The sequence below is a fragment of the Pyxicephalus adspersus genome, chromosome 11 (assembly GCF_032062135.1).
Source record: "Pyxicephalus adspersus chromosome 11, UCB_Pads_2.0, whole genome shotgun sequence".
Taxonomy (NCBI): Eukaryota; Metazoa; Chordata; class Amphibia; order Anura; family Pyxicephalidae; genus Pyxicephalus; species Pyxicephalus adspersus.
This window is the reverse complement of record NC_092868.1, coordinates 16,306,071-16,328,878: the sequence shown is the minus strand read 5'-3', so window position 1 is coordinate 16,328,878 and position 22,808 is coordinate 16,306,071. Positions and strand designations below refer to the sequence as shown.

At 37.6% G+C, this 22,808-nt stretch overlaps 1 protein-coding gene across 1 annotated transcript; it reads left to right on the top strand.

Annotated features, from left to right (window-relative positions):
• Positions 1-10,876: 10,876 nt before the first annotated feature.
• On the top strand, positions 10,877-18,048 carry LOC140340979 (galanin peptides-like). The gene is made up of 6 exons (XM_072426462.1): positions 10,877-11,008; positions 14,105-14,185; positions 15,457-15,511; positions 16,455-16,544; positions 17,157-17,231; positions 17,875-18,048. Exons 2-6 carry the CDS (start codon positions 14,105-14,107, stop codon positions 17,931-17,933), a joined length of 360 nt encoding a protein of 119 aa, XP_072282563.1. The 5' UTR covers positions 10,877-11,008; the 3' UTR covers positions 17,934-18,048.
• The last annotated feature ends 4,760 nt before the right edge of the window (positions 18,049-22,808 follow it).

The window sequence follows — 22,808 nt, the reverse complement described above, 5'->3', positions numbered from 1 at the left end:
TTTGGGCGATTGATAATGTCACGGGGTAAGAGGGAGGAGAGGAACACCAGAATGAAAACAGGAAGATAATGACAAGGGACTAGACCTCCAAGCTAGGCAGAGGGAAATAGTCACCACCTACAGAAAACCCTAAATCTAGCCCTGACTCCTGTCAATATGAATAGACCCTGAAGGTGGGAGACTTCATACACCGGAACCTAGACCCTAGGAGCCCTGAAATGCCCTAGGAGTAGTGACAGGGTATGAGACTACTGGTTCCTTCCCAGATGAATGAACCAGCGTCTCCCTGAGGCCTAGTAACAACGAGCAAAGGGGTAACAACAAAATACAAAGAGAAGTAAACTTATCTTCAATAGAAAATGGATGAGCAGGAATTCAGGAGAGGACCACACACCAGCTCTTCCACCTCCAAGCGTAGAATATCAACCACATGACCTGAAGTGGAAGGCCAGGCTAAATAGAGGAATAGTAATGATTAGTGTTGGTGTTCGAATTCGGGTTGTCCTTAAATTCAACCCGTATATATGGCTGTTCGAATTCAGATAGACTCGACCCGAAAAACACGGGATTCGAGTGCAAAAATTCAGGAAAAAAAAAGTTTAAAAAAAAAAAAATTAATCTAAAATGAATTTAATTTGTGTGTTTTTATTTTAACTTGTTTTTTTAAATTTTTTACAGGTTATCTGACAATGACATTATGAATCATAATGTCATTGTGGGATTCCCGGACCGTGGGAACTTTGCGGTTACAGCTAGTTGGAAGCACGTGCCTTCAATTAGCTGTAACCGCAGGCAATACCAGGGCAATACCAGGGCAATAGAGGTTGAATGGAGATATGTATCTCTATTCATCACCTCTACTACTCTGTGATTGGCTGAGAAATAGGAAACCCTGATGACAGCTCAAGCATCATCAGGATTTCCCTTTCCTCAGCCAATCAGGGAGCAGAGCAGTCAGCAGAGCTCTGCTATGCTGACAGGTCTGCTCCCCTGATTACTCCCACAGCCCTAGAGGAGCTATGACATGCATTACAGATACAGAACACATTTCACAGCTCCTCTAGGGCTGCGGGAGCGATAAGGGGAGCGGAGCTGTCAGCATAGCAGAGCTCCGCTGATTGCTCTGCTCCCTGATTGGCTGAGGAAAGGGAAAGCCTGATGATGCTTGAGCTGTCATCAGGGTTTCCTATTTCTCAGCCAATCACAGAGCACTAGAGATGAATGGGCACAAGTCTTCCCATTCATGTCTAGTGCTGAATGGCTGAGAAACGTAAAACCTCAGCCAATCACAGAGCACTAGGGGTGAATGGAGAGGCTTGTCCTCATTTAACCCCTAGTGCCCTGCGATCCCTCACTGTCAGGAGGAGTCCCATGGCTGTGCTCATTGCAGCCCTGGAAATCATCCTGTCATTGAGATAACCTGTAAAAAAAAAAAGTTTAGTTACACAAACACACACACATTTAATAAAATAATTTAACATTAAAGCCTTGTCCTATTTTTTACATATATTTTAACCATTTCAGGGAATGAGTAAGGGTTTTTTTGTACCCCTGTACTCATTCCCCAGGGTGGGGTGGTGGAGATCTGGGAGTCTCCTTATTAAAGGGGGCTTCCAGATTCCAAAGTCCTGCTAAAAATGTTTATAAAAGCCCCTATTGTTTTCAATAGAAGCTTTCATAAAAGCTTAAAAACACTTGTAAAAGCCTCCATTGAGTTCAATCGAAGCATTTTCCCGCGTTTATCCAGCGTTTTACTTTTTTAAAAGTTGCAAGCAACGTTTAAGATAATGCTCAAAAACGTGCCTGAAGGAAATTTCCTGGTGTAGATTAGCCCATTGGAATGCATAGGGACTTCAAACATGGGCTTCAAAAGCTTCAGATTAAATGCTGGGGAAACAGTCCGTGTAGACTAAAGCTGCATACACACATCCAACAATTATCGTTAAAAACGACCGTCGAACGACCGATGAACAACCGATTGGCCAAAAAAAGTGACCAAGGACGCCGACGAATGAGGATTGTCGTTGGAAATGAACAACCTCCACGGTGGATCTGATTGGCCGACGATCTTTCACGTTCATGTTTCTGCGGTACACTTTCTCCTTTACATGTCCCTCCCTGCATCGTTCAAACGATTGTATCTAGCGTGTGGACACTGTTGGTGGATTATATTTGAACGATCATATTGTTACAGCATGTACAGAATTGTGCACAATATGATTGTTCAAGTATAATGGTGCATAATCAATGATTGGTCGTAATCGTTTGTTTTCTAACAATATTTATTAGAAGTGTGTACCTAGCTTTAGCCTAATATTGATGTGACAGGTGCTCTTTAATATTCATGTAAAGTACAGGGGTATCTTTTTATGTATCCTTTTATAATGTATCTTTTTACATCTGTTTGGAGGCTGTAGAAGCTCTACACAGTGCTGAAAAAAAACCCAAATTTTTCCTCCCATTGACTTTATTGGTGTTCGACTTTGACATTCGACCACCCGAATAATTTTGCTCTATTCGAGCGAATAGCTGACGAATTGAATAGTGAGCTATTTGACCAACACTAGTAATGATAACAAGCTGCAGCTGAGACCAGAGGTGTGGTCATTACCAAGAACAACACTGAAACAAGTGAAAGCAGAGAGACTGTCAGATAACCTCAGGTGCAGCCAGTCTCTCAGATCTTCTAACCTCAGTAACGGGAGGGACTGTGACATAAGCATTAATTGTCTTTCATACATGAAGTAATGATTGTAATATATTTTTTGTTTTCTATTTATATAGTTGGGTTAATTCATCATTACTTGGTAGTAATATATGGTCTGATGAAACGCATTATTATTACAATTGTCTGTCAAGTTGCAATGATGTTGTATTGCTGTTGATGTAAAATACCCACTCGTATTGTATGTATAATAATGAAACTAATTGTATAAGTTTTAAATTTCATGTTGTGTGAGATGCAATAAATATAATGTATGTTTTACAAAAATTATGTCCCATGGACACAAAAAGGTTTTTTTTTAGGCAAACATGTATTCAAAAATAAAGTAATATAACAGATTAATTTAAAAACAATTATTGCAGACAAATTGGTGTTACGATGGTCCCTGCCCCCGTTGGTTAGTGTGATTTTTTTGGGAACATCAACATCATTAACCCCCCTAGCGGTATTCCCGAGTGTGACTCGGGGTGGGAAAAATTGCCAAAAGCGGTAACCCCGAGTCACACTCGGGGTACCTTTGGGGGACCCCCTTACCTTATCCCCGTGCTCCAGCGGCGTTCTCACGATCCCGCTGTGATGGCGGGGCGCTTCTCCATCGGGGATGTGGCCGGACAGGAAATTTAAAAGCAGATTACTGAGTAATCTGCTTTTAAATACCGCCCGGGTCTCCACCACCCCGATGCACGCATCTGCAGTTAGATGCGATGCACCATGCAGGATTTCTGCTTGGTGCATCGCATCTAACTGCAGATGCGATCACCAATAGTAAATCCAGAGGGTGATGCCAGCGGAGATTTCCCGCTGGCAGCTCCCCCTGGATCTACTCCCACTGCTGTCCTGCTCGCATCTCCCAGAGGCTGATCTCCGGGTGATGCAAGCAGGAGAGTGAGCAGAAGGGACATCCCCCTGCTTCCCCTACCGCATCACCCGGAGATCAGCCTCTGGGTCCTGACTGTGATGTTGGGCTTTGTGCAGCACCCTGCTTCAAAATCTACCACACCCAGGATGTCTACTAAATATGTAAATATTTTTTTTTTTCTAAAATCTGCATTTAATTTATCTTCTTATTTATCAATAATATTGCACCCTTGTTTGAAAAATTTCAGTTACAATTCAATCATTATTTTTTATAATTATGTATTATAATTATGTATTAAATTATAATTTATGATTCTAATAGAATAAATAAATATAATTATTGACCCTGGAAGGTCATCCTAAGAATTACAGGCCCACAATATAAACAAAAATTTCTACCCAAAAAAAATAGGATCACTTTTTGCATCAAAAAATGACGAAATTAGAACGCTAGGGGGGTTAGACATCAAGTCCCTGAATGTTAATCAGAGTCCATAATTATCAAATTGAGGTTACTCAAAGCACTTAAAAGGAATGTCTTTGGTCTCGAATAGCGACGTGTTTCACTTTATTAGGCTTCCTCAGGGGAACATGAGACATACAGCTAACACTAATGTGAAAAAAATATGAAAGCATATATGTTGAAACATTTCGTCTACATCTAAGATAATATGTGAGCATGTTAAAAAGTATTCAAGAAAGAGTGGATATATAGTGTGTAATGCTGGAGTAAGAATATGGGGCAGCTTTTTTGTTGGAGTGCATATAAATAGTAAGAGACAGTTGTATGTCTAGAATGTAAATAAAATAAGTGTTTGAGTATAAAGTAAAAAAAACAAACATCATATCCTGGTGAATATCATGAGGTATGAAATGTTGGTAATGACAAACTGGTAATTTTACTTAGTAGTAGATCCTCTGTTAGGGTCTGTCTGTGATCATAGTTCCAACCAAGCCATTTGGTCATCAAAGTACCAGTGCGAGAGTACCACCACTGTACATTATCTACTTTGACTCTTCCCATGGTTTCCAACCACAAACATATTTTTAGGCCAATTACCTTTCATCTTAGTAGCCCTTCAATGTGTTTCACTAAGTGAAAGACAGTGATTTGTAGGACTTGGATTTGAATGGTTCAATGTTTGATGCTAGGTGCAAAGAAGTGTCTTTTTAACCAATCTGTCACAAAAAAGTGTTATATGAAGACCTTAACTTTTCTAAAACAAGTTTCTCCTGGTTGCCCAGAAACTGACAAAATGCTGTAATGTGCACTTATGTCCCTAGTTGATTATTCGCAAGCCTCACCTCAACCCCTCCTATCTGTTAAGCCTCACTATTTAGATCTAATTTTAAAAAAAATGCTATATCTCTGTTTATCATGGTACTAAAGTTATTTTCCTGGTAAGGTAGAACCCCTTAGTTAATAAATAATATTAAACTACCACATCCCAGAATGTTGAAATTTGAAGTAGAAAGTATACTCTCCTATTTGGGGTAGATAGAATCCTAAATAGAGGAGGGAAGTATACCAAATAGAGGAATTTTAAAGGTGGTTTACCGAAAACCAAGGTATAATAAAATAATGTATTTTATTAGCAAATCATTATTAAAAGGTGTTAATTATACTTTGCCATGGACACATTACATACATATACAAATGATACCATAAAATCAAAATTTAGGCCTAAAAAGGCACTAGTCAAATATCTCCTGGTATTTTGGTGTGGGTATAAGATGATTGCTCAAGCAATATTTTGCTATTAATAATAATGCCTTTCACATTGGCCCAATCTTAAAATTGATAGGGTAATCAGCAGATGGTTAAAGGGTAACTTTTTAAACTCTACGCGTTTCGCAGATCTGGTCTGCTTCATCAGGAGATCTATTGTTGGCCCTTTATTAATACTGATGATAACAAGAGATTTTAACAGGCATCGGTAAAAAAATTTATAGAAATATGGTTCTCTTCAACGCTCATCAATCAATCACTCAATAGATTTATATATCAGTAGTTTTAAACATACAGATCTTACATTAGTGCAGAGGCTTATACACGCATTTTAGATACAACCAATTAAAAAATGTGAAGTAATAGCAATCAGTCACCCATTGATAGTGAATGACCCAAAAACCAAACCACACATAATTTAAAAAATAAATAAATAAATGGTAGCTCATGACACCTTGGACTGGTAGAAAGCACGTCTAGGCAAGATATAAGGAGATGACTAAAACGACAAACATTATAGAACATTATAACAGGTGAGTGTGGCCTCAGTAAGTCATTATAATCATTGTTGTATAAAATGGAGAACAAAGTAAGATTTACAGGAATGTAGTGGTAAATAGACACCTGATGTAGTTAAACAAACAAGTATGCGTTTGAGAATGAGGTTGGTAGTTATTCTAAATAAAATTCCAAAAGAGATTTTATTAATAGAAAAGATTTCAATGCTGAAGAATCAGTTTAAAACATAAAGTAAATAGTATAACCAATCTGTATTCAGAATCAAAAGACTCCAATCAAGGGTATACAGGGGTGCAAAAACTTGCATCCACTACATTTCCCCAGAGAAGAACGATGTTAAGTTCTCTATTTTACATGATTGTATTATACCTTGATATTTCATACCTTTAAAATCTTTCTATTTGGTATACTTCCCCCCTCTATTTGGGATTCTATCTACCCCAAACAGGAGAGTATACTTTCTAATTCAAAATACAGTAAGAATAAGAAAGCTTTCGGGAAAAAGTGAGGGGTTGTGCTCATTGTACCTGATTTATTAAAACTTTTTCAAGGCTGAAGAGGATACACTTTCATCAGTAAAGCTGGATGATTCAGAAAACCTGGAATAGATCTGGTCCATGATTGAAAACATTTGCTAACAAACAGGTGCATAGTTTGGTGTCATCTGCAAACATAGAAATGATACTTTTAATCCCAAACTATATCATTTGTAAAGATGTTAAACAGTAAAGGTCCCAACACTCTTTGAGGACACGTGGATGTAATCCATCAGGTCCTGGTACTTTGTCAACTTTAATTTTGCTTTAAATTTATCATATCAATTTTAAGCCATTGTGACTCATTTAAGGCAGTGAGATTGCTATTATGAATTTGGACTTGAGCTCTGCAGTTTTCCTTTGTGTACACAGAGCTAAAAAGAAGTGTTTAGTAAATCTGCCTTTTCTTTATCCCCAGATACCAACCCAGAGACAAACTTTAAGGGGTCTACATGCTCAGATCTGATCTTTTTGCTATTAATATATTTAACCCCCTAGCGGTATTCCCGAGTGTGACTCGGGGTGGGAAAAATTGCAAGCGCTGTTTTGGAGGAATTCGAACGCAGCGATAGCGTTTTGGAGTCCTTTGTGGAATAGAGCGATAGTGATTCACCAGGAAATTTGTCATCAGACAGCGAAAGTGAACTGAGCGACGATTCTGGACCTGAGGTCAGTGCTGTGCGCACATGGTGTCCTATTGACCTTGATGCGGACCAGGCAGCACCGCCAAGAATTCCATTCACTGGCGCACCTGGGATGAAAATTGAGGCTGAATGCGACGACCCCCTGGCATACCTGAAGTTGTTTTTGACCGATGAAGTTATCGAAAAAATTGTTGCGGAGACAAACAGGTAAGCCGCTCTTGTGTTTGCTAACTTTTTGAAATTTTTTGCCAACATGTATGCTGCCCTGTGTTTGCTAACTTTTTGAAATTTTTTGCTAATTTTTTTTTGCCAACATGTGTGCTGTTCTGTGCTAATTTTTTAATTTTTTTTTATGCCAACGTGTATGCTGCTCTGTTTGCTTACTTTTTGAAATTTTTTGCTAATTTTTTTTTTTTTTTGCCAACATGTGTGCTGCTCTGTGCCAACTTTTTCATTTTTTTATGCCAACATGTATCCTGCTCTGTGTTTGCTAACTTTTTGAAATGTTTTGCTTTTTTTTATGCAAACATATATGCTGCTCTTTGTTTGCTAACATAATACCTTCACACTATAAAAGCACATATCCTAAAATTCATTTTTTATTTTGTTTTATGCAGGTACGCTGGACAACAACAAGGTGCTCCACACCTGAGGTTTGCAAGAAGCAGAAAATGGGAACCTGTGACCAAGGATGACATTTGGCTGTTGTTGGGCTTGGTGATCCTGCAGGGAGTTGTGGGCAAACCCGTGCAGAAGTGGTACTGGTCCAGGAACAAAATGATTGCCACTCCATTCTTTGGCACAGTCATGCCAGAATACCGATTTTCCCTCATCATGAAATACCTGCACTTTGCAAACAATGAGGAATTTGATGAAACTACCCATCCTGCACCAAAACTCAAGACAATTTGGGAAGTTTCTCAAATGATTCTAAAAAATTTCCTCATCTGGCTACATCTGGAATACGGTGCTATACACTGGAAAAGGGACACAGTTCAACCCCAGATACAGCCATTATGGATTGGCAACATCTTCAGTGCTATCCCTCATTGAGCCATTGCTAGGTCAGGGCTATTGTGTCACAACTGACAATTTTCACACATCTCCTGAGCTTTATGAGTTCCTTCTGTGACACAGAACAGATGCGTATGGAACCGTTAGGGCTAACCGGCGCAATCTGCCAGCACTGTTTGCAAAAGGGAAGCTGAAGACAGGAGAAATTGTTGCCTGGCAGAAAGGAAAGATGATGGCCCTGAGATGGTGTGACATAAAAGATGTGTGCCTGATGAGTACTGTCCATGATGCCTCTACCGTTCTGGTACACACAAAACGTGGGAAAGAAGTGATGAAGCCACAGGTGGTGATTGACTACAATACCACAATGGGAGGTGTCGACAGAGCTGACCAAGCTATGACATTCTACCCAGCGATGAGGAAACAGCAAACGAAGTATTACAAAAAGATTTTCAGGCATCTAGTTGAGCAGTGCCTATGGAATGCCTACGTTCTGTACAAAAAAAAAAAGTCAGAGGCCTTTGAATCATTCAGACTTCATTTTGCAAGTTTCCGAATCCATAGTCAAGAACCACCAAACATCATCAGTGGCTATGAATAGACCTGGACGTCGTGCTTCCATCATTGTCAACCCAGAACGCCTGACCGGTCGTCACTTCACTGAATACATCCCACCAACCCCGAAAAAGGCGGCACCTACAAGGATATGCGTGGTTTGCTGCTCAAAGACCGATGACAGAGGAAGGAAGAAACGCAAGGAAACCAGGTTCTTCTGTCCTGACTGTGCTATTGGGCTTTGTGCAGCACCCTGCTTCAAAATCTACCACACCCGGAATGTCTACTAAAAAAGTAAATATTTTTTTTCTAAAATCTGCATATAATTTATATTATTATTTATCAATAATATTGCACCCTTGTTTGGAAAATTTCAGTAAGAAATTTTTGATAAATTTTTTTTTTTTGATAAATTACATTGTTTTGGGCTAATATTTCATTATTTTTTATAATAATTATTTATAATTGTGTATTATTTTATAATTTATGATTCTAATATAATAAATAAATATATTAATTATACACGGGAGTTAATCCTAAGAATTACAGGCCCACAATATAAACAAAAATTTCCACGCAAAAAAAATAGGATCACTTTTTGGATCAAAAAATGACAGAATTAGAACGCTAGGGGGGTTAAAGAAATGTTTGAGGTTTGTCTTACTTTCCCTTGCAATCTGACTTTTATTTCGAAGTTTTGCACATTTTATATCCTTTTTACATCTTTTGTTGTATTCTTTATAGTTTTCAAACGATGTAGGTAATCCTTCATTTTTAGCATTTTTGGAATGCCCTTTTCTTGTTCCTTATGACTTTTTTAACATCAGCTGTGAGCCAAATAGATTTTAATTTTAGCCTCTTAAACTTTTTACCCATTGGAATATATTTTTCAGTGTGCTTTTGTAAAACAGACTTGAAACATTCCCATTTCTGTTCTGTCCTCTTTGAGGACAGTATTGTCTCCCAGTCCAAGTCACAGAAAGCCGCCCTTAATGGAAAATTTGCTCTCCTAAAATTAAATGTTTTTATCTTTCCTGTTTTTGCTTCCTGTTTACAGCTTACATTAAATGAAATCCTATTATGGTCACTGCTACCCAGATTCTCTTTTATATGCACATTTGTTATAAGCTTTGGAATATTAGAAAGAACTAGGCCAAGCAGAGTATCATTTCTAGTTGGAGCTTCTATAAACTGTACCATAAAACTATCTTGTAATAAATTCACAAATTTCCTCTCTTTTGCTGTTCTTGTAGTGCCCTTACTCCAGACAATGTCAGGGTGGTTAAAATCTCCCATGATTAAAACATTTCCACTTTTTGCTGCTTTTTCTATCTGTGCTAGTGGTTGATTCTCTATTTTTTCCTTAGCACTGGGGGGCCTACAGCAGACTCCAATTGTGTATTGTGCATCCTCACATTCAGCTCCACCCATAATGCCTCAATCTCATCGCTTGCTCCATCAGCAATTTCTTATTTTCCATTCACTTTCAGATCACTTCTCACATACAGACCGACACCACCACCCTTTCGTTCGACTCTGTCTTTACAAATGAAAGCATAACCAGGAATATTGACAGCCCAGACATGTGAAGTACAAAGCCAGGATTCAGCAAACAAAGCCTTTATAATCCTCAGTCTGTTATAGCATATATCCAGTGTCCACCAGTGGGTTCCAGGTTTGCTGGATAACCCAGTTTCACTGATGAAAGTGTATGCTCTCCAACCTTGAAGAGCTTTAATAAACCAGGCCAAATCTCTTCAAGTGATGTCCTCCGTTTATATACCTTACCAGTTCAAATGTGGCTAAAAGTACAAATAATTTCTGTATTCTTCCACAATGTTCTACACCATAAAAACTTGAACCTGCTAATTTTAATGCGACTTTTAGCTGAACATAACGTACTCACAAATCTCCATGGCCTTAAAAATGTAATTTCATAGTTCAACGTGTTTACACATCTTTTCTACAAAGCAGTCTAAGTAGAGAATACAAAGTTGATTTTGTATAAAAAAAATTAGGGGGAACATGACATGGGTGAGGGTAGAAAAAAAGACTTCATATAGAAGAAAGCAAGCCCTTGACTTAAATATACTGGCATTAGTAGGAAGTCAATTATAGGCAATTACGCCTATCAAACTAATTTTCTTGTTGAAAAAGCAAATAATAGCTTTCACCTTAACACAAACCTTTTTGCGTATTTGTCATTTTGTATCCCCTCCTCTCCTCCCTCCCCGATAATCACAAAAAAATTGCGCTCACTGCATAAATACCCAGCAAGTTGTGGGGATCTCACGACACTGAAGGGTGGCTGAGTAACATCAAGCTTGCAAGATTCTGGCCCCCTACTTCAGCTACACACTCTGGAAAAACTCAAAAATATATTTTTCCCTGAATATTCTACACCAGGACAATAAATCCTATATTGAAGGTAAGGTTTTATTTATGTGCTTTCAGCTGGTATTGCATGAACTCTTTCTTATATGAATAGATAAGTCAGAAACCTATTTAACCTCCTGAGCGTTACACTGAGGTCTAGATTTCTGTACCAAAAGTGATCCATTGTTTTTCATGAAATTTTTTTTTAAATTGTAGACCTGTAACTTACAGAAATATGTCCGAACAAGGGTTCTAGTAGATAATATGAATATAAAAAATGTTTGAAACACACAATCATGTAAAAAAAAAAAATTACTTTTAATAAAATTAAAGGAAAAACACAAAAATCAGCAATGTAAACAAATCATAAATACTGAAAAAGCAGTAACTCTGTATATTGTAAAGTACTATATTATTCTAAAACACCTCCCTAGTGTGGCAATTTTTAAAACTTTGATTCTGTATTTATTGGAGTTTGTTTTGAATTATTTTGTATTTGATTGGATACGGGAGTTTGTATCCAATCCAATACAAAATAAGAATTTGAATTTCCAAGTTATTTACTTTTATTTTATTTTTTTTTATTTTCTTGTATTGTATTGGATGCTGGAGTTTGTATCCAATCCAATACAAAATGACAGTTTGAATTTACCAGGTATATACTTTGTAATTATTTGAATTATTTTGTATTGGATTGGATATGCAAGTTTGTATCCAATCCAATACAAAATATAAATTTGAATTTCCAAGTTATTTACTTTTATTTTTTTTTTTATTTTTTGTATATATATAAATATTTCCTTGAGGGAATCAGTTATTGCCATTGAAACACATGGAGCTGGAAGATTCCCACAAGGGAATGTTTACAAACATTTACAGCAACCAAACTATTCATTTCATCAGTGTAGAGCAAACAGGACAAAGATAATTGCTAACTGGCTGCTTTGATTTACTGTAGTTTTTTTAATGCTATTGTGTTCTTTATTAATATAAATATGAGGCATTAAAATGTATTCCAATAAATATTATTTATTTTGGTTTTATGAGGCCTGTTTAGGAAAAATAAAGTTTTTTTTATTCAATGTTTTTATCAGATTGGGAACAGATTTTTTTTACTGGTTCCTAAAAATGTGTACAATACAGGTACAATAATTCCTGCATTGCCCTAAATAGACAAATGTATCACCACATTTAGAAAGTGGCAAAAGTGGAAGTGGAAAGTGGTGAAAAAGTGTTTGAAAAAATCCCTATTGTTGCTTTTCAAAGTGGCGACAAATTTGCATGTTTAAAAGTGGTTTAAACAGGAGCTTGAAGAAAATGCAAAACAATATAAAAATGGCTATATATTTAGGAATCTCAATAGCTGATAATAGTAATATATATCATAAAACCAGTGTTCATAAATCTAGTCAGCATTTTATAACTGTGCCTCTTTGTGATAATGTTTTTAGAACTTTATAGATGGTATATGGCAATGGCATGGTTCATTCCAGATTGTTTCAACCAATGAAATAACAAACTTTTCAGTTTGGTTACTAAGGCTGACCATGTAAAGGCAGATTAAATTTTATACATTCCTTTAATGTATTTATTATTATCTTTGCCTATAGTTTCTAGTAAGTCCAATAGGTGGAGAGATACCTGCCTGATCTTTACATAAGTCCAATAAATGCTAACACAGCATCCTTGCGGAATTTGTATCTATTCTCCCTGTTTAACCATCTAGAATGTCAGAAATGACCATTTATCACAAGCCGTTTCAGAAAACAGGAAAATACTCCAGTAAAGGAATACTAAGGGTTTCTGTAAATACTGAGTTGTTTCTTAGTACTATAGTATTCTTAATATTGTTTTACTTATACATTCACCAGCATAGTTTATTAAGCTTTCTTTATTGTGCAGCAAGATGTAGGTAAGGTCATGCTTTATTTCTTAATGCTACTAGTTTCCTAATGTACAACTAAACCGCGTGATATTCACTTGTCTACATTCTGTCACAGGATGCCACCATTTTCTTTCTTCCTCTCTTTCTAGAGAATTTCTTTTTAGAAATCTAGAGATCTTTGGCCTTCCTAATTGGCTGGGCAGGGTTCATGTAACTCCTGCACAGGCAGTTTATTCAGTCCCAGCATGCGCAGGAGAAGCTGGGATTGATGGGTATCCTGGCAACCAATGTTTCCCAGTACAATCAGGCAAATTGGAGGGATTATTGTAGAAGGGACATAAAAGGGACTGTCCGTTTCTGCAATAATGGCCTGCCTGGTGCGTTTTTAAAAGTGGAATTTACTTCTGCTTTAAAGCTAAACTCCCCTCAAGTGGCTGAAAAACATATAAGTTGAAGGTTAAGGTGTAAATATTTTGTTGAGACAATCTTTTGATTGAAGCAACCCAGCTTCAGCATAGGTAAGTCTAATGCTTAATCACAATTTACCCAGAACACATTCAAATCTGCTGATGGACAATAAAGGAGCAATAACCCTTGATAAGGAGTCAGTAATGGATAGGTCCTTTCCACTTCCTCTGAGTCCTGCTGTACAATTGATGGCAGGAGGATAATAGGAAGACACACTGAAATACTCACATGAGTTGCAATTTAAATGTAATTTATTATGTAAACATATTCGGTGTGTACCTAATGATACTTACAATAGTTTTAATTGGTTACTATACAGACTGCCCATTTTACATTTTCATGTGACTTATTAAATTAAATATGTATGTTTCTACACAAAACACCATTTAGGTTTAGAGGGTGTGTAAGGATTAGAACTTCTTGAAGGTTTTACTAGAGTCAGAAATTCTGTTGGAGAGATGCTTTAATTTCCTGTGTAATAAAAAAAGTTTGTCACCTAGGGTGGAAATGAGGGGAAATCACTAAGAGTAACAAAGACAGCCATAAAAATCTTTAGGTTAGGTAGGGGAATGAGAAAATCCCTATATGTATTATATTGTTACTCATTGCAGATTTTCACTCACTTCCTGTCTGGAAAACGGTTGTAAGCCAAAACAGGAAGTAAGGGTAAATCTCCCTAAGCCCATTCTGTTCAAAGGTAAAAAACAAGATTTAGATATAGACACACTTAAAGGCCATTATGTAGAGAGTATATGTGAAATAAACCAGATCTGACATGACTTTGTTGTTCTTTAGATGCGGAATTCACAGACTCTGTTGTGCATCTCTTTTCTTCTGTGTGCCATGGCAACTGAATGTTTTGGCTACACATTAATGGTAAGAAAACATCCAGTTTGCTCAATCAAGGTCATATGTTTATTCAAGGTATACTAATGTATTGCAATGTTTAGTGCTATAGAATATAATTGTTAAAATTCCTTAATATAGTTATGATAAGGATATTATATTTATACTGCATTTGTAACTTTTTATTTTAAATGTCATCAATCATCAGTATGTCAGCAAAGTATATTGCTATTAACTTGCAAAGTAAAAAGAGAAGATCACAATATGAAAGACAAAATGGCAGTTATAGATATGGCTTGACTGAAGTAGCTCTGATGTCACACAATCCCCTCAAAACACACTGGTAGCAGAAGGCTGCCATAACCACATACCACCTGAGTTACTTGAATTGATATTTTGGCACTCAGACACATCCACACCTGCCTTGGGTGCCAATATCACACCTGACTTGGGTGCCAATACCTTGGACACCATATCAAAGATGAGTCCATTTTCACCATTCAGCCTTCACAAATCACCTGCCCTCCCAGGAAGTCAACCACTGTCAACCCTTTAACCACCAGGCCTCCTCACCTCACTAACCACAGGGTGGGCAGGCAGGAAGCTCACTCCACGCTGTGCACCTGCTGTTGTCCGCCTGTCTGGCCCATTTTAACCCTTCCCTAAACTGTCCGCCCCCCACAATCACACCACTATTACTCTCCTCCCCTTCCCTCCCCTTTCTTCCCCCCAGCACCCTTCTCTAAACTGTCTGCTTTCCCACTATTACTCTCCTCCCCTTTCTTCAAACATTAACCCCTTACTGTCCTGTCTTCCCATTGGCACCCAGTCATGCGGGCCCTGCGCCAAACTCTGCTCTTCTTTTTGCTCCGGGGCTATCTTTCATACTGTCTGATATTATTAATTACACTCTAACCTGACCCTAATCATCAATTCTAACAGGTAAATTCTAACTAAAAATGTTGAAATAGCCATAATCTCATGCATATGTTTTTTTATTTTAGGCCAACACAAACCTGTAAATAGTAAACAATTTTTGGTTAAATAATTTAGGATAAATAGGAAAAGAAACCAGTGTCAAAATACTACCCTAAAATGTGGAACTTCTAATCCACTAGAAGCCATGCAGCAAGGGACAACTTTGTATTATGGCCTTTGTATTATGGTATTATGACACAACTTAAAATACTTTAAAACTGGTTGCTTGTGATGTTTAAAAAGAGAGTTACATAGTACGTACACCTGTAGGGCTTTAAGGATCTCCTGATCTCTTTTTTTAAATGTTTCACCTGCATTCTTAGCCAAAAGACAAGCGTGGATGGACCTTGAACAGTGCTGGTTATCTTCTTGGGCCTCGTAAGTACACAAATGTGTTTTAAAATAAAAAAATATTTACCCTTCTGTTTTTACCACCACAGCGTTGAGACTGAATGGGAAGCCCCCAGCCTCCTGGGATACCTACATCAGGTATCCCTGGAGGATGTGGGCTGCTTAATATAGTCCTTTGCGTGTCCTGTGATTCCTTAAACTATCCCCTGCATAATACCAGATGCAGTAGTGCCAGCAGTTAGACCCATGGACATAAATATAGGAAATAGAGGGTTCATTCATCACAGTATTGGCAGTTATAGCTCTTACAAAACATTGATACACAGCGGCATTACTTTCAACCCTCTTCAAGTTTTGACTTTACGTAAACTTTAAAACTGGTCCTCTATGGAATAGATTCAAGGAAGGATCTGTAATGGAGTTTGTTAAAATCTGTTTGATAGGTAGAGGGGACCTGCAGAGAATTTATTTTCTCAAAGCATGAATACACCAAAAAAAATGAAATTTTTCGCTTTAGGTATATGCTTGAGTGTACATCTGATAAATTGTATATATTGTATATATTGTACTGTTGGAGAAAGAATATGTGCTTACTAAGTCTGCATACTTGCTGACCAGTATGAGGGGTTCCCTGTTCATATTCAAATGTGTGTATTTAACTTTATATATTATATCAACTACATTAGAATCTCTGAAAAAATTGTTACAGATGTGCTGAAAACATAGAAGAACTCTTTGTGTTTTGTTGGAAAACAGCAGTATCAGGGTCTGAAGAAACGCTGGAAAAGATGGCACTGTTTTAAGTGTAATGTAGTTGGAATAATGATTTTTTTAATATCTTGATATGCCAGAATGTGATGTGATTATCTTGCTAGCCTCCATATTGTAATATAAACACATGGAGCTCCATATATATATAAAGCTGTTAATAATCAGAATTTATTATTTGGCAATTTTCTTTAACCAACAGATGCTCATCGAACTTTGCCTGATAAGGGTGGTATACCTGGAAAGAGGGAGATAGTGGAAGACTTGTTCAAGGGTGGAAGAGACATGTATGGTAAGTCTATCTATCTATAATTTTGCTCTCTTTGCTTTCCTTAAAAATAGCCTTTCCTGAAGCTTCTCATACAGTATTCAGTAGATGGTAAAATTTTCAGATTGTTGGACAAACAATCAATGAAGCCAGAAGCTATATAGACTTTACTGAGTGAATCAAACATCTGTAAACAAATGACATACCACAAACAGTAGATGGTGGATGAACAGTGGATGATGGCTAAAACATATTCCAAGTATTTGAACAATTTTGAATTTCGGACTTTAATAAATGCCATCCAAAATGTACCATGATGGAGGCTGACATTGTTAAAATATTTCTAAAAGATTGACTGAGTGTGAAAAATTTTAACCCCCCTTTTATATCCCATGTCCCAGATTTATTGATTCATTCTCTGTATTTGTTCTGGTGATTTATGTTACTGCAACAGAAAGTAAGGAACATTTAACTTTCTATTTCTTTTGGATTTAAGTCAGAAGGCAGCAGTTTTTTCTTTTCAATATGTTGTCTTAGACGTAAAAAAATGTTCCTGTTTCTTAGGCACTGAATGGTTTAAAAAATGAAACTGATAAGTTTTAAAGGAGAGCAGTTATAGTTTTCTAATTTCTACAGGAACATCGCTACATTCATTAGATGAGACTACTATTCAGACTGTCCTTGAATTCCTGGCATACCTTCGCCTTAAAGGTAATTGTGCACGGAACTGCAGGAAAATGTAGGTTTTTTTTATTAAAGTAATGCACATCATTCAAAGATGATCATCATATCAAAGATGATACATAAAAGTTCCTTAATTGCAACTTTGCCTAGAGTGCTTGTTGATTTGATTTTTAGCCCTGGTTCTTTTACTATTGTACAAATCCTATAGAGAGCAGAAACCATGGAAAATGGTTAACTTCACTAACTGTGATCCTATTTAGGTGTTTCAATTTTTTTACATATTGCCATATATAACAAATAACCCTAGATAAACCTTTTTTTATCATAAAATGGCATTTTACCTATTTCCTTAACTTGTATATGTTCAGGAATAGCTAGGATTGCTAGTAGTTGGGTTGCTGAGCTATATAACACGGTTGATGCCTAAAGTGGTTCTCTAAATAGCAATGCTCATGTGTGTTGCCATTTGGCTCTATGATTTTACTGTCACCAAAGGGATGGCACTTAATAAACCTTAATGTTCCACTAAATTTAGGAAGGTATGACCATGTCCATGAATGTGAGCAAACCTAGTTTTGATGTGCTTTACACTTTTTGACTTGTTCTCTTATTTCAGTGATTGTTGAATTTGTTTTTTGTATGAATATCTAACAATCTTTTCTTGTTGTAGAGATGGGAGCACTGGATCATTTGGCTCTGCTCATCTCAGAGGAGTCTACACAAACCTAACGTCCCTGCATATACCAGGAGCTCAGCCTGTGCATAGAAAACTATTATAGTTTCTCTGTCCTTTATTTTGCAGTCCAGTCTAAAAAAATTATTAAATAAAGGAGAATTCAGAATGGTTCATGCTTTCAATAATGTCCATTTGCAATTAATTGGTCACCTACACAATGGTCACAGTGTTTCACAGCAGATTACCACATTATTGAATCATCTAACCTAATTTTTTTTTTAGATTCATGCATGTGTCACCAAGTGACCAATAGTTGAAAAACAATAGTTTTATAACCTGTTTAAAATACACCTTGCATAAAAGAAACATGGCTACTGCCATTGCACTATTTGTTGCTGTGTTTAATGCAGACAGTATTGAGGCTAACATAACAGTATGTCACTCAGACATTAGCATGTTTAGAAGAGGTTTAGGAGAGGTTATCAATGGCAACTTAGTAAAGATTTTTCTCTAAACACTTAAATCACTTAAATCACTTAGGGGTCCATATATCAAGCAGTGAATCTGACACTCTGCAAACATTCTTCAGGTGAATCTGCAGGGGCATATTTTCTACATGCATGATTAGCTAACTACAGGAGAATGTTTGGAAGAATATTCATAGCTTTATAAACAGACGCCTTATTGCTAATGTCACTCCTTTAGTAGTCAGGATAATGTGGAAGGATTAAAGTGGAAATAAAGTTCTACTTTTAAAATGCAGGTCACTATTGCAGAAAGGGCAGGTGATATCCTTTCTGCAATGACCCTTCCTACCTGCCTGATTACTCTGGGAAACTGTCAAAAAGTCTGAGCTGTGTATAAACTGTGCCTGCCAGGAACTCTTGTGCAACTGTGTGGGAGTTACAAAATCCCAGACTGGCCAATCAAGGTTGTCCACTTCTAAAAAAAAGTAGGGAATGTACCAAGCCAAATATTTCTGTTCATCAAGTCAAAGTAATAAATCACATCCATATGCTAGACCCAGGTGCCATTTTAAAATGGCACTGATGTGTTTTTTTCCCAGCACTGTTTCACTGTTTTATAAACCCTCTAATTGTGCAGCTCATATAAGTGCTAATAGAGTATACCCTGGAAGCACCGGCTGTCATTAAAGTGTAACCATACCCTAAAAATAATAAACTGTGGCCATGCAGGTCCTTGGATAAATATATCTGCAGTTTATTTTTTTAATCACACTCACCTGTCATTGCTCTGCCACAGGCTCTTCCTGTCTTTATTCGGTCCTCTTCGGATCTTTGTCCATCTTGATTGGCCAGGTTGGGATGACGTAAATCCCACCCAGGCCAACAGGGGTTCGCTCTTAATCATAGGAGCCCCAGTGGTTGTTATGGTACTGAGCATATCTTGGCATCCTATACTGAGTTGCGCACTTAGAAAAGAAGGTTGTGAACAGACAGGAAAGTATGTTTTATTGCACAAGGAACATGGCCTGTCCCTTCTGCAATAAAAATCCTGCCTGCTTGCAGTTTTGAATGCAGAATTATAGTTCCACTTTAAAAATCAAGGTCTATTGCTAAGCCCAAGAGATGAATCAGTCATTACTGTCTTCTTTCTCCCTGCAGGAATGAATTAAAAGTACAAGTTTATCTATTACTGCAGTTACATAGAGGGGTTGAATTAGGTATTACCATGAAAATTCAAAAAAAAGAAACAATATACATTAATAATTATTAATTTCCAGGCCCCCACAATTACAATGATCTTGATACAGTTTGTGTTTACTGTGTCAGTGTCAAAAAATCTTTTATGAAAGTGCAAAGTCATTAGTTTATTTTGTTGTGTCCACACAAACCCATACCCGAGTTACATCTTAAGTCTGCTACCAAACAAAGCCATATCAATTCTTAAAAAAAGCCTGCCTATGATCACTGGACCACATGCCTATAGACATGTATACTCTGCCACTGAACCTGCGACACATCACATTCCACATTCCAGTTGAAATCACAGGTAGACTTCTGGGCATAAAAATATTGGCTGGTCACCTGTGACTGCACAGATCATAAAATCACAAAGGTGGCTAATTCTGTAAGCTTCAATTGGAGCATCTGCAAAGCTGGTATAAAGATGATATTATATAATACTACAGAGCAGTTATTCTTAAATGCCCCTTCACAATAACCCAAAACCTGGCTTTAAAGTTTTATTGTTTAAATACACTAAAGTACAGCAGTATATAGTGCAACAAAAGTAGCTTTCAAACTTTAATGAGACAGCTCTAGATTTGATTTCATCATTAAATCTGTATATGTGGCCATTGGAACCTGATTGGTTGCTACAAGCAACACAGACAGTTCTTCGGACACCAAATGGTTGGCCCATTGTGTCTTCAATAGACTCTATGCCTGTAGAAATGTTGCTAAGCAACAACAGTAAGCGATAAACATGAACTGACAGAACATATCTGTGAATTTATGCTGACTGAAGATAATGATACACAAGGGAATGAAGCAATTTCCTTGTAAATGTCCAATATATAGAAATGCAATCAGATTGTATTCTATCTATGGATAGTCAGAACAGAATGTTTCTTGTAATACCCGGATAGGAACTGGAAGATCTTTATTTCCAGAAAATTGCTGCCAGAAAGTGTCCATATTCACTTTGGCTGCCCGCCTGCCAAATCGTAAACCAAACGAGTTAATATTATAGCCAACTTGAGCCTGTCTTGCTTGACGACTGCTGAGATAATTGGTCAGTAGTTCCTGTACAAACTGCTTCAATTTTCTAGGTCTGATGGAACTGACATCTTCTGGGTCATACTGGGGATTTTCAGCGTCCAGACCTAAAGATCTTCTAATGACTCCGATGAGCTCACACACATCCAGTGACTGTCCCATGTCATTATCAAATGCTGTTCTAACTGTAAGAAGACAAAAGACAATATAGAATTTATTGATGTGGAAAAATAGTAGGTAAAGGACAAATGCACATTTAATTTATATATCAATATTGTAATGAACCTAGCACACTCACCAAATCAGCAATGTAAACACTTTACTGTTTTTTCACACAAACTAAGATTTTGTCACTGGCTGTTTAACTTCTTTGCATCTGTAAAATTAAGTACAAAGGAAGTACTATACTGTGCTCTACAAATCCTGGCATCAGATGTTTATTGCAGAAAGGGACAGATGATAATTCTTCTCACCTGCCTGATCATTGCTCAATTGTCAAATTTTGCTGAGCTTTGCATGTGTAGCTTTGCATTTGTTGACTGAAAAACCCAGCAATCCTGGCTTCTCTTGCACGTGACAGGAATAAGTGAACTCCTGTGCACCTGTGTGGAAGTACATTATGCCGGCACACAAATCAAGTTTGCTAAAGATGGGCTACATTGATGGAATTGTCCTCCCAACAGAATGGGAATAGGTGAGTATCGCAGGTTTAATTCTGTTTTAGGAATCGGTGCAGCTTTGCAAAGGTGCCAGCCAACAGGATCCACACGAAAGCATTAATTCCTGCCAAAAGACTGATCATAGCCTAAAAAGGGCATGATACCTACAATAAAATATTTTATTGCTCAAAGTGAATTTTGACAAATCCGAAATACTTAATGTCTCCCTCAATCCTGTCCAGGTTCGGTACCTCAGAGACCATACATCTTTCCGGCATTGCAATGATAAACTCAAATATTTGGGAATTTTTATATCTGATGATCCAACTAAATTATTTAAATATGATTATGATCCACTGCTCAGTAAATTGAAGTTAGAGTTGGCTAGGTACGATCTACTCCCTCTTTCATGGTTTGCCAGAATGAACACTCTTAAAATGGATACTTTGCCCAAGTTGCTGTATATCTTTCAAACAGTCCCGATATATTTGCCCCAGGCCTTTCTTTGTAAGCTACAGCTGCTCTGTAGGAGGTTCTTTTGGAAATCAAGATGCCCCAGATTAGCCTTTCGGTACATCACTAGACCTAAAAATTACGGCGGAGTTGGGGTCCCTGACCTCAGATCTTACTACAGAGCGGCCTTACTAACTCGAGTTGTTGATTGGTTCCACAATGGTGAGAGGAAAAGTTGGGTAACCTTGGAAAATGTTCTATCCCCAATTGATCTTCGTTCTATACTCTGGGTGAATAGGTCTAGACTGCAAAGCCACCCTCCTCTACCGGGTATTACTATAGACCTTCTAAGAGAATGGGACAATCTCCTTAAATCAGATAATGTGTCCTCTCTAATGGGTCCTATGACTCCTCTATTTGACAACCCCTCTTTCCCACCGGCCCTACATGCTAAAAAGTTTCTCTCTTGGTCTGCTCAGGATAATAAGCAGATTTACAGTATACTTCAGAATGGTCAAATCCCACCATTTTCATCGCTTGACGCCAGGGTGCAGAGGCTTCCCTCAGCATGGATACATTATCACCAACTGGTTTCTTTTCTCTCCACCGTTCTAGCCTTATGTCCCACGCAGCGAAGCCTCACGGCTTTTGAAAAGGTCCTATGCTCACCAAACAGACCAATTCATGTGATATCACTGATATACGAGATTCTGATTAAACATCACGTAAGCAACGCCCCCACCTATACAAGATACTGGGAAGCGGAACTGGGGGAGGTTGTCTCTCCGTTAGATTGGGAGAAAGCTTTCACCCTAACCCACAAAATGTCTCTTCCTTGTAAGACCCAAGAGACTAATTTTAAAATTTTATCTAGATGGTATTTATGTCCATCTGATATTCATCGTATGTTCCCCTCCCTGTCTGATAGATGCTGGCGTTGCCACTCCCATCGAGGTACAATGCTGCACATATGGGGGGACTGTCCCAATATTTGCAAGCTGTGGTCCCAGGTAGGGGATATTTATAACAGTGTGTTCGGATCTGACTTGAGGATTACCCCTCAGATAGCCCTGTT

Excerpts from the sequence above, each read along its gene's own strand:
- LOC140340979 (XM_072426462.1), top strand. The coding sequence starts at position 14,105 with ATGCGGAATTCACAGACTCTGTTGTGCATCTCTTTTCTTCTGTGTGCC. Across the intron at positions 14,186-15,456 it reads GTTTTGGCTACACATTAATG|CCAAAAGACAAGCGTGGATG; the intron begins GTAAGAAAACAT and ends CTGCATTCTTAG. Across the intron at positions 17,232-17,874 it reads GGCATACCTTCGCCTTAAAG|AGATGGGAGCACTGGATCAT; the intron begins GTAATTGTGCAC and ends TTCTTGTTGTAG.